Raw genomic sequence first — 26,945 nt, 5'->3', positions numbered from 1 at the left:
AAAAAAATTCTGCAGCATTGAAGGTCCCCAAGAACACAGTGGAACACAGTGCCTCCATCATTCTTCCTAGAACTGACCGCCCGGCCAAACTGAGCAATCAGGGGTGAAGGGCCTTGGTCAGAGAAGTGACCAAGAACCTCATGGTCACTCTGACAGAGCTCCAGAGTTCCTCTGTGTAGATGGGAGAACCTTCCAGAAGGACAACCATCTCTGCAGCACTCCACCAATCAGGCCTTTATGGTAGAGTGGCCAGATGGAAGACACTTCTCAGTAAAAAGCACATGACAGCCCGCTTGGAGTTTGCCAAAAGACACCTAAAGGACTCTCAGACCATGAGAAACAAGATTCTTTGGTCTAATGAAAACAAGATTGAACTCTTTGGCCTGAATGCCAAGTGTCCAAGTGGAGGAAACCTCGGGCACCATCCCTCTCGTGAAGCATGGTGGTGGCAGTATCATGCTGTGGGGATGTTTTTGAGCGGCAGGGACTGGGAGACTAGTCAGGATCAAGGGAAAGATTAACGGAGAAAAGTACAGAGAGATCCTTGATGAAAACCTGCTCCAGAGCGCTCAGGACCTCAGCTTGGGGCGAAGGCACACCTTCCAACAGGTCAACAACCCTAAGCACACAGCCAAGACAACGCAGGAGGGGCTTTGGGACAAGTCTCTGAATGTCTTTGAGTGGCCCAGACAAAGCCCAGACTCTGGAGAGACCTGAAAATAGCTGTGCAGTGATGCTCCCCATCCAACCTGACAGAGCTTGAGAGGATCTGCAGAGAAGAATGTGAGAAACTCCCCAAATACAGGTGTGCCAAGCTTGTAGCGTCATACCCAAGAAGACTCAAGGCTGTAATTGCTGCCAAAGGTGCTTCAACAAAGTACAGAGTAAAGGGTCTGAACACTTACGTAAATGTGATATTTTTCTATTTTTATAAATTAGCAAACATTTCAATAAACCTATTTTTGCTTTTTCATTATGAGGTATTGTGTGTAGATTGATGAGGGGGGGGGGGGGGGGACTATTTTATCCATTTTAGAATAAGGCTGTAATTTAACTAAATGTGGAAAAAGTCAAGGGGTCTGAATACTTTCCGAATGCACTGTAAGTGAGAACCAAAAGCCTCCTAGGTTTTGTATTGAAGTCAATGTACCCAGAGGAGGACAGAAGCTAGCTGTCCTCCGGCTAATGCATGGTGCTGCTGAGGCTACTGTAGACCTTCATTGCAAAACAGTGTGTTTTAATCAATTATTTGGTGACGTGAATATAGTTTTATCGTAAAATTATAACTTTTTTAATGTTTCGCAATTTTTATTTTTATGAAATTCACTGAGGAGGACGGTCCTCCCCTTCTTCCTCTGAGGAGCCTCCACTGATTCAGATATAATTCTTCTCAGTAACTAGTCTATTCTTCTATACTGCTTTATTTCAATCTGGTAGGCTTAATCCCAATTACCTTTTTAAATAGACTTTTGTTGACAATGTAGAGGTCCTCAAGCCAGCTGGCAGTTGACCATAGTCATGATGTTGTTGTAGGGGAGTTGGACAGCGTTTGGAGCTTTTCATTGGGACCAGCACAGCACTGTAGCTAATATAATCCAAAGGGCTCCACTCGGCTGTAGCCCCGGTCCAAGGAGTACCTCAGTGCTCGGCCAAGTCTCAGCTCGCCATCTGGAGGGGAGTATAGCGGCGGTGACAACATATCTATTCCAGATGGAGGAGAGGAACGACCAACCAACAGACCAACTGCTGCTGACCTACTTTTTCACTCTCACATTTTTCACTTTTCCTAACGCTTTTCAAAATCATGCCACTACTATGGCGTTGTGGTGGTTTTTATTTTATAAAAGGAAAATAGGTTCTGGAGACTTGTGAGTTTCTCCTCATTTGTTATTTTGTGTAGGCTGGCCTACGTGACGGTGTGGGGTTTGTTTTCTGTGGTCCAGGGACTCTTGACTGATGCTATCTGTGTTTGCCTTTCATTCAGTTCTCATACAGTACACAAACTCATATCAATGGAAGTTATGCAACACGTGTTGGCTATGAAAAAGGCTTCCACGTTCGAGGATAACTAAGGAGGGAAAGGAAATTATGACACAGCATAGTTGAGCTCTGCAGCTCAGGGTGTGACAGTTACTCAATCAGAAAAGCTAATATGTATTGAAACCACTCCACACAGAAACGTTATAACATTTTGATCATGATCAGTTTATAGCAGGGGTACTAAGAAGGTCTGGTCACACACATTTCCTAAGTGGAAAATGACCGGATGGATATTGTAATTTTTTGGTGTAGTGTTCGTAAGCTTGAGGTCATTTGCACACAAAAAAAATCATAGCTTCAATTTTGTAGCACACATTGAATATAGTTGCGGAGAGTCCCTGTAATCCTAGATTCAGATCATTCAGGTGAGAAAAAACATCACCCAGATAGGCCAGTCGTGTGAGAAACTCGTCATCATGCAAGTCGTCAGACAAGTGAAAATTATGGTCAGCAAAGAAAACTTTAAGCTCGTCTCTCAATTCAAAAAAGCGTGTCAATACTTTGCCCCTTCATAACCTGCACACTTCTGTATGTTGTAAAAGCGTTACATGGTCGCTGCCCATATCATTGCATAGTGCAGGAAAAACACGAAAGTTCAGGGCCTTGCTTTAACAAAGTTAACCATTGTCACTATAGTGTCCAAAACGTCTTTCAAGCTGTCAGGCATTCACTTGGCAGCAAGAGCCTCTCGGTGGATTCTCCAGTGTAACCAAGTGGCGTCGGGAGAAACTGCTTGCACGCACGTTACCACTCCACTATGTCTCCCTGTCATGGCTTTTGCAGCATCAGTACAGATACCAACATGAGCAGCAGCAGCTACGTTTGGCTACATACGGACTGTTAGTGGAATTCCCATGAGAGAGTAACGGTTTATGTGATTGGATGTTAATTATTTGACTAGGCTACCTGTATTTGACATTGTGTTGTTATTTCGCTGAACACTAGATGGCGAGAAAAAAACCTCACCCAAATGTATAGCCACATTGGAAAATATAAATGTACTTTGAAAGTTAAATTTGTATTTTTATTTATTTTTCATGTGATTTTTATTTGGCGTACCCCCAACGGCCAGGGGTATACCTGCCGTAGAGGTTAAAACTGAAAGGGGAAAAAATCAGCCTCATGACAAAATGCATTATAAAACTGCACATTATTCTCTCTGCCTCATGGCAAAATGTGTTGAAATGTAGGAAGTTAGCTATCCCCCCACAAAAAAAGTTGTTTGTGTCACACCCTGATCTGATTCACCTGTCTTTGTGCTTGTCTCCACCCCCCTCCAGGTGTCGCCCATCTTCTCATTATCCCATGTGTATTTGTACCTGTGTTCTCTGTTTGTCTGTTGCCAGTTCATCTTGTCTTGTCAGGTCTTACCAGCGGTCTTTCCCGCATTCCTGTTTCTCTAGTTCTGTTTCCTAGTTTTTTCCGGTTCTGACCATTCTGCCTGCCCTGCCGTCCTTTACCTGCCTGACTCTGACCTGATCACGAACCTCTGCCTGCCTTCCACCTGCCCTTTGCCTGCCCCGTGTTTCTAATAAATAATCTGAGAACTGTACTATCAGCCTCCCGTGTCTGCATCTGGGTCATATCCTGAGTCGTGATAGTTTGTTTGTCTATTAGGGGGGGGCCCTGGAGGTAGCTACCCCTAGGGCCCCAAATGCGGTAGTCCGGCCCTGTGCCTACCCCTATCTCATCAGTCTGCCTGACTAATGCAGTAGCCCCAGACATGCACACTGAGGTGGACTGCTGTGGCCTGGGCAGAGATTCCTGATGGCTTTCACGGAGGAAGAAAGGGCGGATGGATCTCTGGAGGTCTGCTGCTCCCATCAGCCTCACAGCATTTTTTATTCGGGCTCAGAGAAAAATATGGGGGACTTTGTCAACAAAAAGCTACTGTATGTCTCATATTCACCAGCATAGTAAGTCTATGGCCTATCAAGATCTCTTCACATTCAAGGAATGTTCAGGTGAAGCTTATTGAAAACACATCTTTACTTCACATGCTTACAAGCCAGGCATACCTTTTTGAAGGATGATGGATTGAAGTAGGAAGTTTTAGCTCTTCTATCTTTGGTAGAACATGACTGCCCTCTTCTGGTAATTGAAAAAACCTACACAAAGATTTCACGATGTACGCAGCGTTCTCATCTGAGTCACTGCGTTACATGCTGTTGTCTGTTGGTTACGCTAGGGGGCATAACTAGCTACTTATTTTGGTGAATATGAATGCAATAGTGATAATTCTTCAATCAAAACAGCCAATGAAATAACTGTCCTGTTTCATTTTCCCGGTCAGGATGTCTCATAATTCTTAACATTCTAAGAAAAATAGTATATATTTCTGTGAGGATGTACCATTAAAAAAAACTTGGTTGAAGATGCCACGAAGTAAGTGACAATGCCTTAACCATATGTGTGTTGAAGGCCACTAGGGCCTCTTCCATCCTTGTCAAGGGGAGTGCTAACCTTCTCTCCTTTCATACAACACAAACCGTGACTATTAAATGACCTCCATATATGTGACGGCTAGAGTATAAACGTATTGTCTACGGTTACTCAAATGTAATCTACCAATATGGCTAAATATACAATAACAGTTATAGAATATACTATTTTCTAATACGTGGAATGTTTTTCTAAATCCAAATCAGTAGTTATATTAATTTATTCGTTATATCTACGAAAAGGCCCAGAATGCATTGCCTAAACCTTCCATATCATTGGTGTGAGCCAATGACATCGAGTTATTGACCGCCTCAATCCAGGAAGTCAACAAAACATTTTAGAATTTAAACCAGATCGTTTTGGTATATGCTATGAAACAACTACCTATTCAGTTTCTGATTGTAGTTAGTTGTCTACTTACTTTCGTCCTTGTCTCGAAAACTAACAATGTTATTTTTGCCTCCATCAGCGGACGCCAATGACGTACAGTAGGTTAAAGTTCAAACAGAAAAGGTAGGATTGGTTAAAATGGGAAACGTCTTAACGAGAGAATTTGACGGGGAAGGGAAGTATGGCAAAATAACACGTTTGGAAATGTTCGGCTCAAGACAAAACAGTACTGCATGGATGAGAAGCATGAAGTAGCGTCGGAAGTTCTTGATATCCCTCTCTCTTCATCTGTGGTCAGATTATATACTTATTGACAGATGAGTGGTCAAAATGCTTAAGCTAGGTATAGCTAATGTTACATTTATAGCTACCGGATGTTGTCAGTTTACTTTAGGAGTCTTAACTAACAGAAATCCAGTCTTCCTAAAGGGTAGGAAGCAGGTGTTTTTACTCAAAGCAACAACACAGTCTGGCCAAAGACTTAGTAACTAAGTTGTAGGTAGGGTTACCTATAACTACAAACATAGTTGTGTTTTTACATATGTATTAACTTATTTCCGGATATCTTCAGAACTACCCACAATGCACCATTTCTTAACATCATATGGAGAACCGGTGCTACCTAGCTAGTTCCCAGCCTCAGTGGTAACGTTATTTACTAGCTGTGCTAGCATGTAATTACAAATCCATATGTTAAATGTGGTTATGTTTACGCTACCTACCCTTTAAAAAGGGGAAGGTTAGCTATAGCTAGTTAGTATCTAGCCCTTGATCATGACTCTCAGTTCCATTACATTACGCATAAAAGTCATCTTCTGTACGGGGGAGTTTTGTTAAGAGCCCAGACGCTCGGTCTGAACATTAGCTAACACACCGCTTGCGGTAGGGTTTTGGAAGCGTAAGGACCATCTCTTTCGTATCAGTGACAAATAATTGAGGTCAGGGCTCTGTGCAAGAGAGTCAAGTGTTCCAAACCATTTCTGTATTGATCTTGCCTTGTGCACGGGGGCATTGTCATGCTGAAACAGGAAAGGGCATTTCCCAAACTGTTGCCACACAGTTGGAAGCACAGAATCGTCTAGAATGTCTTTGTATGCTGTAGCGTTAAGATTTGTCCATCGGACGGCCAGAGGCTGCAGGTAGCCTAGTGGTTAGTGTTGGGCCAGTAACCGAAGGTTGCTAGATCGAATCCCAGAGCTGACAAGGTAAACATCTGTTGTTCTGCCCCTGAACAAGGCAGTTAACCCTAGGCTGTCCTTGTAAATAAGAATTTGCTCTTAACTGACTTGCCTGGTAAAAAAAAAAAAAAAAATGGTGAAGTGTGATTGATCACTCCAGAGAATGTGTTTCCACTCCAGCTGATGCTTGGCATTGCGCATGGTGATCTTAGGCTTGTGTGTGGCTGCTCGGCCATGGAAACCCATTTCATGATGCTCCTGACGAACCGTTCTTGTGCTGACGTTGCTTCCAGAGGCAGTTTGGAACACGGTAGTAAGTGTTGCAACAGACAGATTATTTTTATGTGCTTCAGCACTCGGCGGTCCCTTTCAGTGAGCTTGTGGGTTCCTACCACTTCGCGGTTGAGCCGATGTTACTCCTAGACGTTTCCTCTTCACAATAACAACGCTGACAGTTGAGCGGGGCAGCTCTAGCAGGGCAGAAATTTGACAAACTGACTTGTTGGAAAGGTAGCATCCTATGACGGTGCCACTTTGAAAGTCAGTGAGCTCTTCAGTAAGGCCATTCTACTGCCAATGTTTGTCTATGGAGATTGCATGGCGTTGTGCTTGATTTTATACACCTGTCAGCAACGGGATGGCTGAAATAGCTGACTCCACTAATTTGAAGGGGTGTCAACATACTTTTCATTATATGTAGTGTAGATAGTATGTGTAACAGCATGGTTGTCTGTCCTCATTCTCCTCTAGCTCTCATGCTTATCTTAGCTAATACACAAGTATTTTAAAGTGTGCATGTAACAACTGTTAAAAGGGCTTGATAAATACATTTGATTGTATGTGAGTCTTTGCACTGCATGTATTGTTTATCTAATCTTTGTCACTGGTGTGTTCTGTTTTCGCAGATGGTGCTGGTGGGAGGCACTCTACAGCAGTGGACTTCATCGCTCAGGTAAGCTGACCCCCTTGCCTGGCTACCCATCCACATCGCTCCGGCCGACTGATGTTTCTTCTCCGAGATGAGTCTGTATTTGGCTCTCTCCCCAATGATTTCTAGAATGCTAACACATTATGGCCGTTCTGATTTGGTTCTAGAAGTTGTTGGGGAGGGCTAGGGCTGTGGGGGTCAAGTAATTCTGTCAGGCAGTTATTGTCATGCAAAAGAGTGCCAGTTTTATGGTAATTAAATGTTAATTAATATAAATAATAATTGCATCTCCAGGCCTCTGTGCGTACAAGCTGCTGATGCGAGCCTTTGGAACATCTACATTTTTAAGAAGTCTAATAAATCAATTTATACATCACAATAAATCCATTACTTATTTTAGTCTGGTCTAAAGAATATAATTGAACGGAGAGGATATTTTTCCCATTCCAGAGCATGTGCGCATTTAAAATGGCTATGTTGAGCATTAACCTGTTAGGGCTAGGGGGCAGTATTGACACGGCTGGATAAAAAACATACCCGATTTAATCTGGTTACCACTCCTACCCAGTAACTAGAATATGCATATACTTATTACATATGGATAGAAAACACCCTAAAGTTTCTAAAACTGTTTGAATGGTGTCTGTGAGTATAACAGAACTCAAATGGCAGGTCAAAACCTGAGAGATTCCTTTACAGGAAGTGGCCTGTCTGACCATTTCTTGAACTTCTTTGCCATCTCTATCTTTTACAAAGGATCTCTGCTCTAACGTGACACTTCCTACGTCTTCCATGGGCGCTCAGAGCCCGGGAAAAACCTGAATGTCGTCATCCCAGCCCCAGGCTGAAACACATTATCGCCTTTCTCAAGTGGCCGATCAAGGGACTCTGGGCTTATGCGCATGACCCGACCGCCCCCGCCTTTGTGATTTTTTTTTCCTCTGTTTGCCGAAAAGGAGATTCCCTGTCGGAATATTATCGCTTTTTTACGAGATAAATTGCATAAAAATTGATTTTAAACAGCGGTTGACATGCTTCGAGGTACGGTATTGGAATATTTCGAATTTTATTGTCACGAATTGCGCCATGCGCGCGACACTTCTTTACCATTTCGGATAGTGTCTGGAACGCACGAACAAAACGCCGCTATTCGGATATAACGATGGATTATTTTGGACCAAACCAACATTTGTTATTGAAGTAGCAGTCCTGGGAGTGCATTCTGACGAAGACAACAAAAGGTAATCAAACTTTTATAATAGTAAATATGATTATGGTGAGTGCTAAACTTGCCGGGTGTCTAAATAGCTAGCCCGTGATGGCTGGGCTATGCACTTAGAATATTGCAAAATGTGCTTTCACCAAAAAGCTATTTTAAAATCGGACATATCGAGTGCATAGAGGAGTTCTGTATCTATAATTCTTAAAATAATTGTTATGCTTTTTGTGAACGTTTATCGTGAGTAATTTAGTAAATTGTTAGTAAATTCCCCGGAAGTTTGCGGGGGGTATGCTAGTTCTGAACGTCACATGCTAATGTAAAAAGCTGTTTTTTGATATAAATATGAACTTGATTGAACAAAACATGCATGTATTGTATAACATAATGTCCTAGGTGTGTCATCTGATGAAGATCATCAAAGGTTAGTGCTGCATTTAGCTGTCTTCTGGGTTTTTGTGACATTATATGCTAGCTTGAAAAATGGGTGTCTGATTATTTCTGGCTTGGTACTCTGCTGACATAATCTAATGTTTTGCTTTCGCTGTAAAGCCTTTTTGAAATCGGACAGTGTGGTTAGATAAAGGAGAGTCTTGTCTTTAAAATGCTGTGAAATAGTCATATGTTTGAGGAATTTGTAATTCGTGCCACTCCTATCATTGGATATTGGAGCAGGTGTTCCGCTAGCGGAACGTCTAGATGTAAGAGGTTAATGAAATGGGTTTCCATGGCCGAGCAGCCGCACACAAGCCTAAGATCACCATGCACAATGCCAAGCGTCTGTTGGAATGGTGTAAAGCTGGCCGCCATTGGACTCTGGAGCAGTGGAAACACCATCTGGCAGTCCGATGGACGAATCTGGGTTTGGTGGATGCCAGGATAATGCTACCTGCCCAATTGCATAGTGCCAACTGTAAAGTTTGATGGAGGATGAATAATAGTCCGGGGCTGTTTTTAGTGGTTCGGGCCCCTTAGTTCCAGTGAAAGAAAATCTTAATGCTACAGCATGCAATGACATTCTAGACGATTCTGTGCTTCCAACTTTGTGGCAACAGTTTGGGGAAGCCCTTTCCTGTTTCAGCATGACAATGTCCCCGTGCACAAAGCGAGGTCCATAGAGAAATGTTAATTTTTCTAAATCGGTGTGGAAGAACTTGACTGGCCTGCACAGAGCCCTGACCTCAAATCCATCAAACACCTTTTTGGATTAATTGGTACAAGCCAGGCCTAATTGCCCGACCTCACTAATACTCTTGTGGCTGAATGGAAGCAAGTCCCCGCAACAATGTTCCAACATCTAGTGGAAAGCCTTCCCAGAAGAGTGGCTGTTATAGCATCAAAAGGGGGACCAACTCCATATTAATGCCCTTGATTTTGGAATGAGATGTTCAACGAGCAGTGTATATCTGTAGGGTATTTCTGTTGACAGCACGTCTGCGTGCTCGAGAAAGGAATAAAGCAGAGAGGAGGAGATGGAAACACATGGTGGTGAGATATTCTGTATAGCTAAAGGTAGTGTGTCGCCCAATTCATTTTGAAAATATAAAAAATGCCCTTCCAAATGCTATTCCAAATCAAATACAAATTCACTAGGCTAACTGTAAACCGCCCTGCACAATCAATGAACCAACCGCATCGCCAAGGGCTATACTACTCTCCCAGACTCATGAATAGAAATGTTGGAGCATAAGGTAACCAGTCCATCCAGTCCACACTCAAAGCCTAGACCAATTATGTACCAAAGACATTTTAATCAATTTTGTTTGTTTTTCTGCCATGCATACGGTAGGCTATTGTATAAAGGCACAATCATATTTTTACTTCTGTATTTTTTTTCATGCTTGGGCTCATAAGCCTATGAATATGCGTATAGGTGTTTTGAATTAACTTTAGAAAGAGCTGTCCGTTTCGTTGTGTTAGGTTTTGAAACATCTACAACAACCCTGTTTTACACTGTTTCAATCTGCTGTTGAACTTTCTTCAAATTGATCGTCACAGTGAGGTGAGTTTTAAAAGTATGACAGGCCTTCTGTTTTGATAGCATTTCTTTTTTTTAACCTTTTATTTAACTAGGCAAGTCAGTTAGAAACAAATTCTTATTTTCAATGACAGCATAGGAACAGCGGGTTGTTCAGGGGAAGAATGACAGATTTTTACCTTGTTAGCTCGGGGATTCGATCTTGCAACCTTTCGGTTACTAGTCCAATACTCTAACCACTAGGTTCCCCTGAACCTGCCTGCCATTTGCATTTATTTCAGAGTGGTTAGAGGGACAATAGAGCCCTAAGTACCAGGCCAATCAACCTGATGGAGGGACAATAGAGCCCTGAGTACCAGGCTATTAGGACCCTATGGTAGTTAGCAGTTGGGTACTACCAAAGCATGTCCAGAGTGCATAAAAGGAGATTACCTTGACTGTGGAATTTTTCTGCGTTCATGACTGCCAGTGTGGAGGTAATACGGTCACCGCAACAGCCCTAGGTTGGGCCAGAGCCAGCCTACGTGATGTCTTTATCAGCTTTGATACTCTGATTGGTTAGACTATCCAATCGCAGAGGAATTTGTTTTGTTCAACACCCCTCATTTAGAAATCACACAAACGACTTCTAGGATGTCAGTTTCAGACTGAATGCATGTAGCGATCGATTAGAGCAGCAGAATTAAATTCAGGGAGAGTCATCAGGCAACTAACCCCCCCTTCTTCACAGGTTATTCACTTGGTATTGTCACAGTTGTATTTAGTTCTAGTCAAGTGCATTCTATTCTCACTTTTTTTGCAGAATTTATCAGCAAAACGAAGGCTAGAGTCCTAGATACTCATCAGATACTCTACAAACAATGGATAAAGGAATTTCCCCAAAATGTTTCCTTGCACAATACAGCAGTGGCCCGCTAGACCACAGTGAAGCCGGAATTTGGCCCCTAGGACAAAATGACTTCTACACCCCTGCTGTAAGCCCATCCCCATCCTCTTAACCTGTTGTATCTAGTGTTTTTGTGCCATCATGTCTGATGTATACTATTAGAGATAATATAGTGTAGTACAGAGTACAAAACATTAGGCACACCTTCCTAATATTGAGTTGCACCCCCCTTTGCCCTCAGAATGGCCTCAATTAGTTGGGGCATGAACTCTACAAGGTGTCAAGGGTTCCACAGGAATGCTGACTCCAATACTTCCTACAGTTGTGTCAAGTTGGCTGGATGGCCTTTGGGTGGTGGACCATTCTTGATACACACAGGAAACTGTTGAGTGTGAAACCCAGCAGCGTTGCAGTTCTTGACACACTCAAACTGGTACGCCTGGCACCTACTACCATACCCTGTTCACTTAAATATTTTGTCTTGCCCATTCACCCGCAATCGCAAACATAGACAATTGAGAAATGGATTGTCTAAAGGCTTAACACTTATTTAACCTGTCTCCTCCCTTCATCTACACTGATTGAAGTGGATTTAACAAGTGACAGCCGTAAGGGATCATAGCTTTCACATGGTCAGTCTGTTATGGAAAGAGCAGGTGTTTTGTATGTTCCAGTGTAAGCCTAACTCAGACCACTCACACAAGAAAAAAAGTCAGTTATTTTCGACATGTATTTAATTGGCACAGTTAACACAATACAAAGTATTCAGTGCTCTAAAACATAAGCATATACCAACTGGAACACAAACAAAAGTGCTAAGCACACCATTTGGCAGACTTTACAACAAAAAAAGAACAAAAAAAGTCTTAGCAAAGCACAGAAAACAAAGTAAGGCCTTTAATAGTTAACCTTAAAAATATATTTATTTCCTTTTTTGTCTTAGTTTAATCCATATTTATTTATATATATTCTCTCTAATTTCAACAAGCCATTTTCTTTTGTACAGGTGCATTGGGGCCTGGCTGGAGGTCTGGGTTGGTCTCAGTCGAGAGTTAGGCAGATTTTTCTCTATACTGGCTATGTCTGTCAGTCAGCACAGCAGAGATGCACCTTCTAATGGTCTGCATGAAAATCAGTTTTGCCTTTTCACTTCTCACAAACAAAACAACTGCCAAGTCAATATCTACACTAGTGAAAATAAGAGCTGGACGGGTGGGATTAGCAAAGTGAAACTTTGATCTGACCTGGTTCTCGGCCACAGAACATGCAGATTTGCGCAGCTTGTCTTTTTATATTATGTCAAGTAACTGGGACTCCACATGGTGATGGATCACTGTTCAATTGTGGTTCTGCTGATAATATACATGGTTTGCATTGATACAATTTCAGTTGCTGCTCCTTGAAATGTTGCTTGAGTAATAATACTGGAATAATTTTTTCCCCAAAACACTTAAGGCTCAGTCCCAAATGGCACCCTATTCCCTACATAGTTCAAATCTTTTGACCAGAGCCTGATCAAAAGTAGTGCACTATATAGGGAACCATTTGGGACATACCTGAGGCTAATAATATCACTAATTGCTTCATTACACAAAACAATGTTTTTCATTACTTTATCTACAGTGACTTCAGGCAGATCAAACAACTGGTTTCATCACCAAGTGGTTTGTAATTCAGGTACAACAGTTTTCCAGCTAGAAACTAGCTACAAATTAAAAAGCAATCTCTTTGACCAAACATTGTTAAAAAATAATTACAAAATTAAAATGTTTATATGCGTTCAAGAAAGGGAAACAGTGGACATCATCTCTGTAGACATTGAGAGTAATCTACCTTCACCACCTTTATAAAAAAAACGAGATGTCTCGACCTAGTCAACATACCATAGATAATAGAATGGCATCTTACTGCACTGTTGGGTAGAGCATGCAAGTTAAGCATTTCACTGTACTTGTGCATGTGACAAAACTTGAACTTGTTTTTAGATTAAGTGGTAGCTAGGATCAACCCAGTTAAGGCCCAATAGGAAGTTTGTCTTGTCTCATATTCAGTCACAACATTGTGGGAAAGGTGTGTGGATCACAGTATACAATACTTCCACACGCAGTAGTAAGTGGCCCAAGCAAACTACATGAGAATTTTAAATAATCTTCAAGTTCTCTTCCAGGGGACACTGTCTGGATATACAGTGGAGACGTGAAACACCGCAGCATGTATCCACAGGATGAGGCTAGTGGACGCTAACGACCGCTTGCCTTCAACACACTTTTCAAACGCGTACAATGTCAGCCAACAACATTACATACATACAGTATGACAAATTCAATGTTTTACTGTGCATGATATCATTCAGAAACAGACGTTTTGGAATCCCACATTTTCTTCTCTTCCGGTAATGAGATTTGAGCTGGAGGAGTTACTGTGAGGGAGAGCACACACTCACTGTTAAAAACACAGGTAGGTGAACATGCTTTCAGAGACGACGAACAGTCAAACAGCAACAGCTAGTAGATGATCCACAGGCACAGAACCCAAAAGGTGACAAATGGATAAGTGTAACAGGCCGTGGGGGTTAACTGAAACAAAAAAGGCCAGGCGACGAGCATAAGCCAGCCCCCTGAGCCAAGCGGGAGGGGGCGAGCCAAGGAGGAGACAGGGCAAGCATGCACACCGCATGCACCACCGGAGAGATGCCCCACCCTATGCGGTGACATGGCGCTCAACGCAGTCAATGACCAGCAGCTGACACTTGTAGGGGAGGGGTCTGTGGAGGGGAGGGGTGTGGCCAGAGAGGAGCAGACGGGATGCCAGTAACAACACATGATGGTATGGTAAGGAGAGAGAGTGCAGGTGAGTGAAGTAATGTGAACCTGTCTCCAACCCCTCTCGTTCCTGGAACTCCCAGTCCTGTCCCTTTCTCAGTCATGGATGGAGTGTGTATGGGGGATGTACATGATACTGACAGGCACCCACACGCGTACACACACTATAAATGAACTTCAGTCATACAGATGACGAATCAGCCCATGTTCTGTTTTTCAATCTGTTTGAAACCTGCAAAATATGGAGTCAGAGAGTGGAATAAATGTGTTGTTTCCATGGAAACGCCATGTGACGCTGGATCTGGACTGTTCCTTCTGCGATGATGGCTCTCAGTCAATGAGTGAGAGATTCTGCAACTGCATCCACCTGATTGATTTGGATGGGAGTGTGGACTGGAGAGGGACATGGTTTGGCTTCCTGTCTGGTGGGCTGGTGTGTGCAGGGTGTAGTTGGGGGCAGATTGGGTTGCTTCGGAGCTGGTCCCGGCCCTGTCTGACCACACCCTGCCGTGCTTTAGGAGGGGGGTTAGGGAGGAGCGGCAGGGAAATGGGTTGGGACTCGGGGGGGGGGGGGCATTCGAGGTGAGAGAGCCAACAGCGTCCATGGTAACGCCGCATAGCGGAAGCTGAGTTAGTACATTGAGAAGCAAAGCTTTGCAGAGACAAAAGAAGCAAAATGATAAATGGGTAATAACCTATTCAAAAATAAAAGATTTACGAGCGCTCAATTTGGTTTGTTTTTCTCTTATTGTTGCTTCTGGTCAGAGACCGTTGCAGAAGGAGAGAACTCTACAAATGTATCAGGTTAGAAATTGAGATGCATCATAGGTCTCCTGTCTTTTCCTCGGTCATGTCGCTCTCTCTGACTTTCTGACCGTATAGGAACATGAACGTGGTCGCACTGTCGCTGAGGCTGCTTGCCCTGCCATTCCTGAGCCAGCTCACACACTTTTAGGAATCTGCAATTTGAAAAAAAAATGTATAAATAACACGAGAATCTCGGAAAGATAATGTAGTTCACTATTCTTTGCATTCGTCTTCTGAAGGAAATAATATTGTTCTGTAGTCAGATAACTATCTAATCCAGAGAACCCAAGAAGCTCCTTCTCTCTGGCTTTAATATCAGTTGCTGTACCTTAAAAATGGAATCTTTTGCTACTATTTCTAAATGTCAGCTTTGCGTGTGAATTTATCATTTCCAAAAACCAAGAGACACTTAAGCTTCTAACAATCTCAAACATGCACCAAAACATGTTATGTAAAACATAAAATGACTACAAATTTAACATGCCTCACATTTCATTTGGACCCTGGTTTGGGGGAAGAATGGTTGTGTTAGCACTGACAGAAATGGGATTACTTTACTGCTTGAGGAGACAGGGTTGTGAAGGCATATTCGTTGAGCTTTTTGAGATTTGACAAAGTTGGAATCTCTTCCAAGAGACCTTTTGGGCCTATGATTGCACAATTCAGTAATCTTCAAAAGATAAATGCCTGGATATTTTAGAGGCATAAAACAGTTTGTCAACACCATACTTTAGCACAGATGCTTCTCAAATCGACTCATCTGCACAAGGGTGCTACTCAAAACCCATGCATGAGCTGGCAACCAACCAAGCACCAACGTTCCAATCAGCCCCACAACAGTCCGTTCTCACAATGTTCTCACCGAGAGAGGGAAAATGGTGGTACAGCCCATTCTCAATCCTGTATTCCTGTATGAAAAGAAAGGCCCAGAATAGTCCAAAACTAAAATATATATAAATAAAGTAGCCTCTTTCTTGGACCTTTAAGTATGTGATTGGTGCATCTTGACTGTACAGGAGTGGGACAATCTAAGGGAGAGGGGATGTTATTCAAAACAATATATTTGTCATGAATTAGGTACAGCATGTAGTCATTATGTATAGCAGAATCAGTAACTTCTCATTAGCATATTTCTACATTGTACAATCTAGCATGCTTTACTACTGGGGACAGCAAGCAGCTGGTGTTGATTTTTCCCCCACATGCTCTTTAAAAACTATCCTGTGGTTTTAACCCCCCAAAAAAGTTTATTTGAGAGCCTATATTAGTTCTCTTCAAATATCACCTCTGTGTGGGAAGATGATACAGACCGTCAAACACAGATACACAAACTTACATTTGCCATTTTGTTTTCATCCTGACCTCAACTAGTCTATCTTTGAGGCCATTGGCTATGATAAAATATAACTTTGAGGTCAGTTGATTACATGTCTAGGGAGAAAGAAATGGCAGCAGATTCAAAAAGTTGGGAAATATGACCCTATGCATATCAAGAACAAAAAGACAGCAGCACTCATTGAAATCATAATTAAAACTGGCCTGATTCCCATTGAGTTGACTGGAGAGGTAATGACAGTGCTCCCGGCTGGCCACTCAGTGGCACTAAAGCAAACGGGGAGAGGATTCTCTCAGAATCAGTGGGAAAACAACACTCCCCCAGATACAGATCTAGGATTAGCTTCCCCAACCCTAACCTTCACCTTTCTAGGTTAAAATGCAAAACTGACCTGGGTGGAAACCCTGACAGAGCCAGATGGAAATTCTGATTGGTCCATCTTTCAGAGAGGGAGAGAGTGGGAGGAGTCTACTCTGGTCTAACCAACCATCACCCTTACTCCTCCCATCTTCTCTCACCAAATCCTTCTCTCGTCCCATCCCAAAAGAAAACCCCTTCAGTTAAATGTATGTCATAGCACCTTTGGCGTTCGTTTCCAAAAAGACCTCGACGTAGGACGTGGGTACGTAGCCTTCTTCCTCTTCATTCCTGCGGACCCTCGTCCAGCCGTCACCTTTATCCTGCTCTATTACAAACAGCAGCTCTCCTTCTGTCACTGAGATAGTCCCCTCATTATGACCTGAGGGAGAGAGGGAGGAGGAAAGGAAGGAGGGAGGGAGGGAGAGGGGGAGGAAGAGTGACAAGGAGGAGGGAGAGAGACAGTGTAAAAAAAACAAGGTGGAAAAGTATTATTGTTGCGTTTCTCTCAAATAGTCAAATAGATGTGCCAGCCCACATTACCCGTGTTGTTGTCTCTGATTGGTGTATTACCTGTTAAAGGTGTATTACCTTCAAATGAGTAGACGGCTTTACAGGTGCCGATGGTGGGCAGTGTCTCCTCATCCCCATCGTCAAACTCATCATCAAACTCTGGAGTGTTTGCTATAGCCACCTTGACCTGAGTCTCTGAACTCTGCTCCTCTGTGTAACTGCCATCCGGGCTGCTCAAGGACCAACACACACACACACACAGTAACTATAGCAATCTCAAAACACATACTGTAACAAACTAGAAAGCTGTGTTGATTAATGGAGTGTGTGTTGTGTGTACTGTACCTCTCTCTGTCCTGTGCACAGTTGTTGTCGACCATGGTGCTGTTGCTGTGCTGTGACTCGTACAGACCACTCTGTCTCCTGGGAGGGTCACTCCTTGACGGTAACCTCCCCTCCACCTCCGCCAGCCATCCCTGGTAGGGACAGTCAGACACACGCACGTACGTTAGGGATGTCAGATGGAATCTGCTAGTGTGGTTCATTCCAGAGCTATACTAGCAACACTCACAGTCCGTCCAGCATCTAGAAATAAATTAATGTCTGGGATAGGTCAAAAGGGTTTATGATGACTCACCTCGAATTTCTGGACCTCGGACTGCAGTTTCTCGATGTTCATTGACATCTCTACTAGCCGGGGGTCCACACTGGCAGGGTCTCCCATCTGGGGATTCTTCTCATACACACCCTTCATCTTAGTTAGGGCATCTCTGATGGATGGACACAGAGGAAGAGATATTAACTAATGTCAATCGTTCCCCCGCAGAAATCTAATTGGCATAATAACAAAATCCCCATACAAATCTGTCAGTTTAAGCTAGAGATATCATTTTTTGCATTGGATCAGTGGCGACGTGTCATTCAGAGAAGAGCCCCACCTGTTTAGAAATGTTTTTCTCTTTCTGTTTTGCATGTTATTCTGGCATTAATATGTGTCACATATCAGTTTGCAAACAATATAAAAATAAATCCATTATTGAGTTAATGAAGTCGCATGCAGGTGTTTCAGCCTAGCTCAGTGCTTTCTGTGGTGGTGGGGCAGCCAGCGGAAAATACGTAACGTAGGGGTTGGTAATGTTCTCTAGTTGCGCTGTGATTGGCTCAGTGTTATTTCACTCATGGAGTCCCTTGGGTGCTGCCATAGAGTTACATTAGAAGTGCCCATCCAAGAAGGCTCAAGGTCATTGGCCACAGATAAAATGTCAAATCACATTATATCTACCATAGCTTTGATTGGATTGATGTCAACCTCATACTTTCAAAATCTTAGCTAGCAATCTAGACAAGCAGTCATCATCATGCATCAAGTCGACAATCTACTGGCAAATCCTTTTCAATCCTTGTCATATGAAGAGAAATTATAGATAAAACATATCGGTGCTCATTGGCCATTGGACATAATCATTACATAAATTGGAAATCGCACATTCAACGATGAGTGATAAGGCGCCACTACAGCCCGGGGTTCGATCCCAGGCTGTGTCACAGCCTGCCGTGACCGGGAGACCCATGGGATGGCGCACAATTGGCCCAACGTTGTCCGGGTTTGGGGAGGGTTTGGCCGGCCGTGATGTCCTTGTCTCATCGTGCTCTAGCGACTCCTTGTGGCGGGCCGCTCGGTCGACTTCGGGCGTCAGATCGACAGTGTTTCCTCTGACACATTGAGATGGTGCGGCTGGCTTCCAGGTTAAGTGAGCAGTGTGTCAAGAAGCAGTGCGGGCTCTCGACCTTTGCCGAGTTTGTAGGGGAATTGCAGCGATGAGACAAGATCGTAACTACCAAATGGATATCACGAAAAAGGGGGTAACGCCATGGGCCAGAAAGTTTTGAATACATGGGCCATGCTGTCAATCCAGCATGATTTCTGCCTCGTTCAAAACAACTGGAAACTCGGATCTGGGAAAGCACAGACTTCAGTGAGTTCAAGACAACTGGGAACTCGGATAAAACTAGCTCCAACTGGGAAAATACGGAAAATCATTTTGAAAGGTCATCCAACTCTGAATTCCATGTCTGGATTTCAGGCCTCTTTCTAGAGCCCACAAGAAGGACTGCCGCGCCACCTTCCTGTTCAAGTGAGCACAGCACAAGGTGAGTCCAAAAATGTATTGTATGCTGTTGCATAAATTATGTAATATGCAAATGTTTACTGTAGCTAAGAAAGTAATACTAAGTGTATGTTGTGTAGTAAGCTGTTAGTAGCCCATGTGCCTCACCCTAATAATTTGCTCCCTTTTCACAGCACAACTTAGCCTACTGTTCTGACTTGGTGGTGCAGATTAGGCCTATAGCCTGTTTAATATTGTAAGAGCTTTCATTGTCTGCTTATATGCTCCCTTTATTTATCCTACAGTTTTAACTTGGTGTACAGGGAGAATAATATAATAACGGCCCATGTTCTGAATTCTATCGCCGTGCATTTCAAAAGTGCTGAACAAATAGTTATATTGACTACGTCCGTCCTAGTGCACTCATTGTCTTAATCTAAATTATGGATTGCCTCTTATGCGCTCGTCGTCCCCTTATGTCATAGTTTGTACATCTCAATTGTCAGTGGGCAACCACATTTGTTTAAGCAAGTCAGCCGTATCAGCTATGTTTTTTTAAAAGGCAGTAAATGAGGCTGAATGAACTGTTTCGCTGCCAGACGAGGCTCTGCTGATAGCCAGGTGTAGCAGTGGTAAGTTGGGACTGCTGTTGGGACTCTGCTGTTGGGACAGCTTTATGTAGGCCCTAACAGTTTGTGGGCATCGTTTGTCACCGCTATAGTGCAATTAATGTATTGTTTAGTGTTGTGTAGTGGCTTTGCTGGCATGCGTCAAACTTGTTTTTTATTTATTTTAATATTTATTTTGCCCCACCAAGATGTACATGCTAAAATCGCCACTGCATTGGATGCATCTCAATCCATCGAATTCTCTTATGTAACACTTCCGCATCTGCGGTGAAAGGTGACAGAGCTAGAGCGGTGTTTGTCAGACCATGAGACATCCTGAAAATCGGTCTTCTCACAGAATTGTCTGTAGCAGCCGAACGATTTGGCCTAAACTATTATGACCCCTCTATGGAAAGATGAGACTCTCCCGAACAAGATGGTGTTCTCCGTCTTGGGACTCATCTGAAGTTGGTACAGCCGATCTGCCAACTTCTGTCTGTAGCGTCCGAACAGTTTGGGCTACACACTAATATGTAAAGGTGAGACTAACAAACATGTACATGTCAGTTGTTTTGCTCCAGAACACCCACAGGCCTCATAAGACTCGTCTGAAGGTTAAAATGTATGGAAGTATATATGGAGTGACAAAAATAAGGGGTTAAATACAGTTGAAGTCGGAAGTTTACATATACTTAGGTTGGATTCATTAAAACTCGTTTTTCAACCACTCCACAAATTTCTTGTTAACAAACTATAGTTTTGGCAAGTCGGTTAGGACATACACTTTGTGCATGACACATGTAATTTTTCCAACAATTGTTTACAGACAGATTATTTCACTTATAATTCACTGTATCACAATTCCAGTGGGTCAGAAGTTTACATACACTAAGTTGACTGTGCCTTTAAACAGCTTGGAAAATTCCAGAAAATTATGTCATGGCTTCAGAAGCTTCTGATAGGCTAATTGACATCATTTGAGTCAATTGGAGGTGTACCTGTGGATGTATTTCAAGGCCTACCTTCAAACTCAGTGCCTCTTTGCTTGACATCATGGGAAAATCAAAAGAAATCAGCCAAGACCTCAGAAAAAAATTGTTGACCTCCACAAGTCTGGTTCATCCTTGGGAGCAATTTCCAAACGCCTGAAGGTACCATGTTCATCTGTACAAACAATAGTACGCAAGTATAAACACCATGGGACCATGCAGCCGTCATACCGCTCAGGAAGAAGACGCGTTCTGTCTCCTAGAGATGAACGTACTTTGGTGGGAAAAGTGCAAATCAATCCCAGAACAACAGCAAAGGACCTTGTGAAGATGCTGGAGGAAACGGGTACAAATGTATCTATATCCACAGTAAAACGCGTCCTATATCAACATAACCTGAAAGGCCGCTCAGCAAGGAAGAAGCCACTGCTCCAAAACCGCAATAAAAAAGCCAGACTACGGTTTGCAACTGCACATGGGGACAAAGATCATACTTTTTGGAGAAATGTCCTCTGGTCTGATGAAACAAAAATAGAACTGTTTGGCCATAATGACCATTGTTATGTTTGGAGGAAAAAGGGGGATGATTGCAAGCCGAAGAACACCATCCCAACCATGAAGCACGGGGGTGGCAGCATCATGTTGTGGGGGTGCTTTGCTGCAGGAGGGACTGACTGGTGCACTTCACAAAATAGATGGCATCATGAGAGAGGGATATTATGTGGATATATTGAAGCAACATCTCAAGACATCAATCAGGAAGTTAAAGCTTGGTCCCAAATGGGTCTTCCAAATGGACAATGACCACAAGCATACTTCCAATGTTGTGGCAAAATGGCTTAAGGACAACAAAGTCAAGGTATTGGAGTGGCCATCAAAGCCCTGACCGCAATCCCATATAAAATTTGTGGGCAGAACTAAAAAGTATGTGTGAGCAAGGAGGCCTACAAACCTGGCTCAGTTACACCAGCGCTGTCAGGAGGAATGGGCCAAAATTCACCCAACTTATTGTGGGAAGCTTGTGGAAGACTACCCAAAACGTTTGACCCAAGTTAAACAATTTAAAGGCAATGCTACCAAATACTAATTGAGTGTATGTAAACTTCTGACCCACTCGGAATGTGATGAAATAAATAAAAACTGAAATAAATAATTCTCTCTAGTGTTATTCTGACATTTCACATTCTTAAAATAACGTGGTGATCATAACTGACCTAAGACAGGGAATTTTTACTAGGATTAAATGTCAGGAATTGTGAAAAACTGAGTTTAAATGTATTTGGCTAAGGTGTATGTAAACTTCTGACTTCAACTGCACATATTACCTAAACTATTTTTTTACTTAACACTTACTTTTCTTAAAACTGCATTGTTGGTTAAGAGCTTGTAAGTAAGCATTTCACTGTAAGGTCTATAACTGTTGTATTCGGTGCATGTGACAAATCACATTTGATTTGATGTTCTAATTAAATATTTTTTGTATATTTACAAAAAATCTATCTCAAATAGCAAAATGATCCTTGGTATGGCCTTCTTAAAACAATTCCAGATAAATTTGTAGAACCAGCCCCCTCCCCCAGTTTACACAGGGCTTAGACGGTTTAGTGGCAAAAAATAAGGGGTTAAATACATGTAAAAAAAAAAAAAATATATATATATATATATATATATATATATATATATATATATATATATATATATATATATATATATACAAATAACAAATGTTACCTGGTCTTTCTTAAATCACTCAGATATAGGACAGACACTTTTGAACAAACTTCCTTTAGATTTTTTGGGGGGACTATATGTTGTTCCATGTCGTGAATCTGTTATTCAATGTGTTTGTATGGGCTAATAGCAGTAAGGCCAAAAATATTTTTTCATCAAATAATTGTTTTAGATTTTTTTGGGATACATCAAGTGGTTTTCAAATTCAAAATAGCAAAATGATCCCTAGTATGATCTTCTTAAACAATTCCATATAGCTTAGTAGTACCCCCCTCTCCCGGCTTAGACTCACATTGGTTAATAACACTCAGACGGAAACAAATTAGAGACCCTGGGATTTACAACTCCTTGGTTGGGTCTGAAGCTTTCTTGAGGCTTAAACTCTTTTTTAAAAGGAAAAATCTACAAAAAAACTATTTTAGTATTTGTTTAATTAGTCCACTGTTAAGACAATCCAAATGATTTTCAAGAAGCAAAGTGTCACTATGATGCGTTTTGCATCATCGCCGCAGTTTTACTGGGGATATTTTGTTTCCACAACAGGGCTGACACTAAAGGGAGGGAGCTTTTAGGGAGGTAGTAGGACATCATTTCCAAACAAATATGGCTGAGGCTTATGTTGAAGACACAGACACAAACTTACTTCTGGTCCATCTCTTTCTGGATGTCCTTATTTATGTCGTCTATCTTGGCCTGAAGCTTCTTTCTCCTCTGCTCTGGGGGCAGGTGGCTGAAGTCCTCCGGTCCAGAGCCCTGAGAGAGAATGGGAGAGAGAGAGTATGGGAGAAAGAGAGAGAAATGGTAGCAAGAGAGTGGGAGAGAACAAGACAAGTTGGAGACAAAGTGAGTTTCAGGAGCGTTGTACACCCTATCTGTAAAATGTATGAATATGAATAACATGTAACATCCCTCTCGGATGTTCAGGCTCTCTATCTAACACTAGGAACCTTTAGGTGCAGTATCCCCCTTACAGTAAAGCCATTAGGATAAATTAATTCCCCATCATTTAGGGTTGTGTATCTGATAGAGTTATGGCAGCTGGTGAAGGAGATACTGCAGCACTATAGTCTACCACTAACCCTCTGAGCTCTGGTTGGGGGGTATCTGTGTGAAGGTAAGCCCTACAACCACCTTTCATCTATTCAGTCCCAAGCCTCAAAAGATATTAAGCTGTATCACTTCATATCCAGTCAAATCACATTTCTGTGTTCATTTCATAACTGCCGAGAGAGAAGATGACTCCTGTTAAAAGGAGGTAGTGTTTCTGAAATGGAAACTGTGGGGCCATTTGAGGGCAGACGGTATAATGTTTCCTGATGAAGGAGATTCCTGGATAGAATACATATCGATCATCTCTGATGATGGTGAGTCATTCTCTCTGTTCTGTGCTCGGCCTGTTCCACTTTCCAAATTAACAACCTGCCTTTTGTCTACTGTATATGCTGCAGTTCAGAGATACAGCACTTGGTGGTGGTACTTGGTCAGGTTTTTTTTTTACAAAATGCATGTATTACAATACAATAACTGGATAATTGTTGAATGCATGTCAATTTAGAGTAACCCACTGGAAGGTTTTTTTACTGTGGCATTCCTAACATGTTCATATATTATTGATGTAAGATTTTACCTTGCAGTAATATTATGGTATTTGTGTGATCATGAGCTTGGACTGGATCGGTTAAGGCTCAGACAATACTCTGTGGTAACATAGCAGAACCAAAGGACAACGTCCTACTGGCCAGGGGTCAGAGGTCACTGGAGTTTACTGGTACATAAGCCGATAGAAACGCAGCAGCAGGCTAGGCTACCATGGCGATGACCTTCCTTACCCCATCTCTCTGCACCGATGTGCAACACTTACCGGACAACATGCAACACAACAAACAGGTTTTATTCAATATGCTCTGGATCTTTATCCCATAGCGCTGCACCGCTGTGCAACACTTACCAACCAGACAACATGCAACACAACAAACAGGTTTCATTCAACATGCTCTTGATTATGCTCCAAAAAATACTTGTATTATTTATATAAATAGTTAATCACAAGAATAAAGAACAACATGCTTGCTATTGATTTCTGTAGATGTTGGTAAAAATGAAATACTCCACACCACTCACGACAATATGCTATACATGTGCTCTTTTTATCCAGTAACTTACCTGTAAAATATAAAGTTCACACTCAGATATACAGTACCAGTCAAAGTTTGGACACACCTACTCATTCCAGGCTTTTTCTTTATTTTTACTATTTTTGAGATTGTATAATAGTGAAGACATCAAAACTATGAAATAACACATATGGAATCATGAAGTAACCAAAAATGTGTTAAACAAATCAAAATGTATTTTATATTTCAGATTCTTCAAAGTAGCCACCCTTTGCCTTGATGACAGTTTTGCACACTCTTGGCATTCTCTCAACCAGCTTCACCTGGAATGATTTTCCAACAGTCTTGAAGGAGTTCCCACATATTCTGAGCACTTGTTGGCTGCTTTTCCTTCACTCTGCAGTCTAACTCATCCCAAACCATCTCAATTGGGTTGAGGCCAGGTCATCTGATGCAGCACTCCATCACTTTCCTTCTTGGTCAAATAACCCTTACACAGCCTGGAGGTGTGTTGGGTCATTGTCCTGTTGAAAAACAAATGATAGTCCCACTAAGCGCAAACCAGATTGGATGGTGTATCGCTGCAGAATGCTCTGGTAGCCATGCTGGTTAAGTGTGCCTTGAATTCTAAATAAATCACCTATAGTGTCACCAGCAAAGCACCATCACACCTCCTACATGCTTCACGGTGGGAACCACACATGCGGAGATCATCCGTTCACCTACTCTGCGTCTCACAAAGACACGGCGGTTGAAACCAAAAATAAAAAATGTGGACTCATCAGACCAAAGGACAGATTTACACCGGTCTAATGTCCATTGCTTGTGTTTCTTGGCCCAAGCAAGTCTCTTCTTATTATTGGTGTGCTTTAGTAGTGATTGCTGTGCAGCAATTCGACCATGAAGGCCTGATTCACGCAGTCTCCTCTGAACAGTTGATGTTGAGATGTTGATGTTGACCTGTTACTTGAATTCTGTGTAGAATTTATTTGGGCTGCAATTTCTGAGGCTGGTAACTCTAATGAACTTATCCTCTGCAGCAGAGGTAACTCTGGGTCTTCCTTTCCTGTGGTGGTCCTCATGAGTGCCAGTTTCATCATAGTGCTTGAAGGTTTTTGCGACTGCACTTGAAGAAACTTTCTTGAACGTTCTTGAACTTTTCCGGTTTGACAGACCTTCATGTCTTAAAGTAATGATGGACTGTCATTTCTCTTTGCTTATTTGAGCTGTTCTTGCCATAATATGGACTTATTACCTATTTGGTAAAAGACCATCTTCTGTATACCACCCCTAGCTTGTCACAACACAACTGATTTGCTCAAATCCATTAAGAAGGAAAGAAATTCTACAAATTCACTTTTAAGAAGGCACACCTGTTAATTGAAATGCATTCCAGGGGACTACCTCATGAAGCTGGTTGAGAGAATGCCAAGAGTGTGCAAATATGTCATCAAGGCAAATGGTAACTACTTTAAAGAATCTCAAATATAAAATATATTTTGATTTGTTTAACACTTTTTTTGTTACTACATGATTCCATCTGTGTTATTTCATAGTTTTGATGTCTTCACTATTATTCTACAATCTCAAAAATAGTACAAATAAAGAAAAACCCCGGAATGAGTAGGTGTGTCCAAACATTTGACTGGTACTGTCCATTCAAATCTACTTGATTACATTTAATCACTGTTGACAGATCCTGATCATTTCTCATCTCTACCCAAAGGGTTTGACATGCATAGTTGACCATTCGATAATTATTACTACACACAAAGTTATTAACTAATGATTATTATGGATTATGTTATTGTGATAGACTAAGGAGATCTACAATAATTTCAGGGCTGTTGATTATAATTGATCAATCCAAATTCTTCACAGGGCTCGAAATGTAGAGGTCTAGATAATTCATCAAAACATTACAGGGAACATAAGTCCTGATAGAAACCTTTTTCAAAGCCCATCTCTATCTAATCTCATCCACCAGCCAGCTCTCTCTCTGTAGCAATTGAGCCTGGAGATGAGTTTAGTTTCTACCTGACAGACCAAAAGCTCCCATTCCCTTTGTTCCCATCTGTTCTGCATTTCAGTGGAAAATACATGGTATTCCTGGAAGGCTCAGGATTATCTGGATGTTTTAGTCGAGCTCTTTTTTCATGCCATTAATTTCTACATCAGAACCTCGGAGTCTGGCAGCTAATACTGAACAACAGCATCGTTAGAGCCCTGCATCGTGAATGCACTGCTAAATTACCACTCATTAAAAGCTGCATCTATCTCTTTAAACATCTTTGATTCTATCTACCCTCTATCTTTATCAGCTATGATCATGATGTATCTGTTGTAAGGAGCTATGATTTATTTATTGGAATCATCTGTCTTTAATTCTAATGATTATGGTGATAGATCAAAGGGAATGGAACTAGCAGACGGACAGACAGAACTAGGTTCAAAATACTATCTGAAAAAATGTCAAAATCCTTCAGCTGTGCTTGTCTG

General features: G+C 42.0%; 1 protein-coding gene, 1 long non-coding RNA gene and 1 other non-coding gene across 29 annotated transcripts in view; 1 reads left to right on the top strand and 2 right to left on the bottom strand.

Moving 5' to 3' along the window:
- Window positions 1-4,397: 4,397 nt before the first annotated feature.
- Window positions 4,398-4,525, bottom strand: LOC123726834 (U6atac minor spliceosomal RNA). The gene has a single exon (XR_006758989.1). It is a non-coding gene; the product is annotated as a U6atac minor spliceosomal RNA (small nuclear RNA).
- Window positions 4,526-4,844: 319 nt separating this feature from the next.
- Window positions 4,845-7,361, top strand: LOC145858024 (uncharacterized). Its single transcript, XR_014378781.1, has 2 exons — window positions 4,845-5,165; window positions 6,956-7,361. It is a non-coding gene; the product is annotated as an uncharacterized LOC145858024 (long non-coding RNA).
- A 4,416-nt stretch (window positions 7,362-11,777) lies between these two features.
- Window positions 11,778-26,945, bottom strand: part of LOC106568736 (formin-binding protein 1) — a 115,231-nt gene continuing 100,063 nt past the window's right edge. For 13 of the 27 annotated variants that reach the window (XM_082955801.1, XM_045692398.2, XM_045692416.2 and 10 more), the window contains 6 exons: window positions 22,976-23,085; window positions 17,534-17,666; window positions 17,242-17,372; window positions 16,957-17,129; window positions 16,607-16,765; window positions 11,778-14,842 (listed from right to left, as the gene is read on the bottom strand). In XM_082955801.1, the coding sequence (XP_082811927.1) occupies window positions 14,835-14,842; window positions 16,607-16,765; window positions 16,957-17,129; window positions 17,242-17,372; window positions 17,534-17,666; window positions 22,976-23,085 (714 nt within the window). In that variant the 3' untranslated portion in view covers window positions 11,778-14,834. Of the gene's footprint in view, window positions 14,843-16,586; window positions 16,766-16,956; window positions 17,130-17,241; window positions 17,373-17,533; window positions 17,667-22,975; window positions 23,086-26,945 lie in introns of those variants that run through there. The other 14 variants (XM_082955797.1, XM_014139339.3, XM_014139384.3 and 11 more) reach the window with 5 other exon arrangements.

The sequence above is a fragment of the Salmo salar genome, chromosome 01 (assembly GCF_965601325.2).
Source record: "Salmo salar chromosome 01, fSalSal1, whole genome shotgun sequence".
Taxonomy (NCBI): domain Eukaryota; kingdom Metazoa; phylum Chordata; class Actinopteri; order Salmoniformes; family Salmonidae; genus Salmo; species Salmo salar.
The sequence above is the reverse complement of the archived record's forward strand: the minus strand, read 5'-3'. Positions and strand labels throughout refer to the sequence as shown.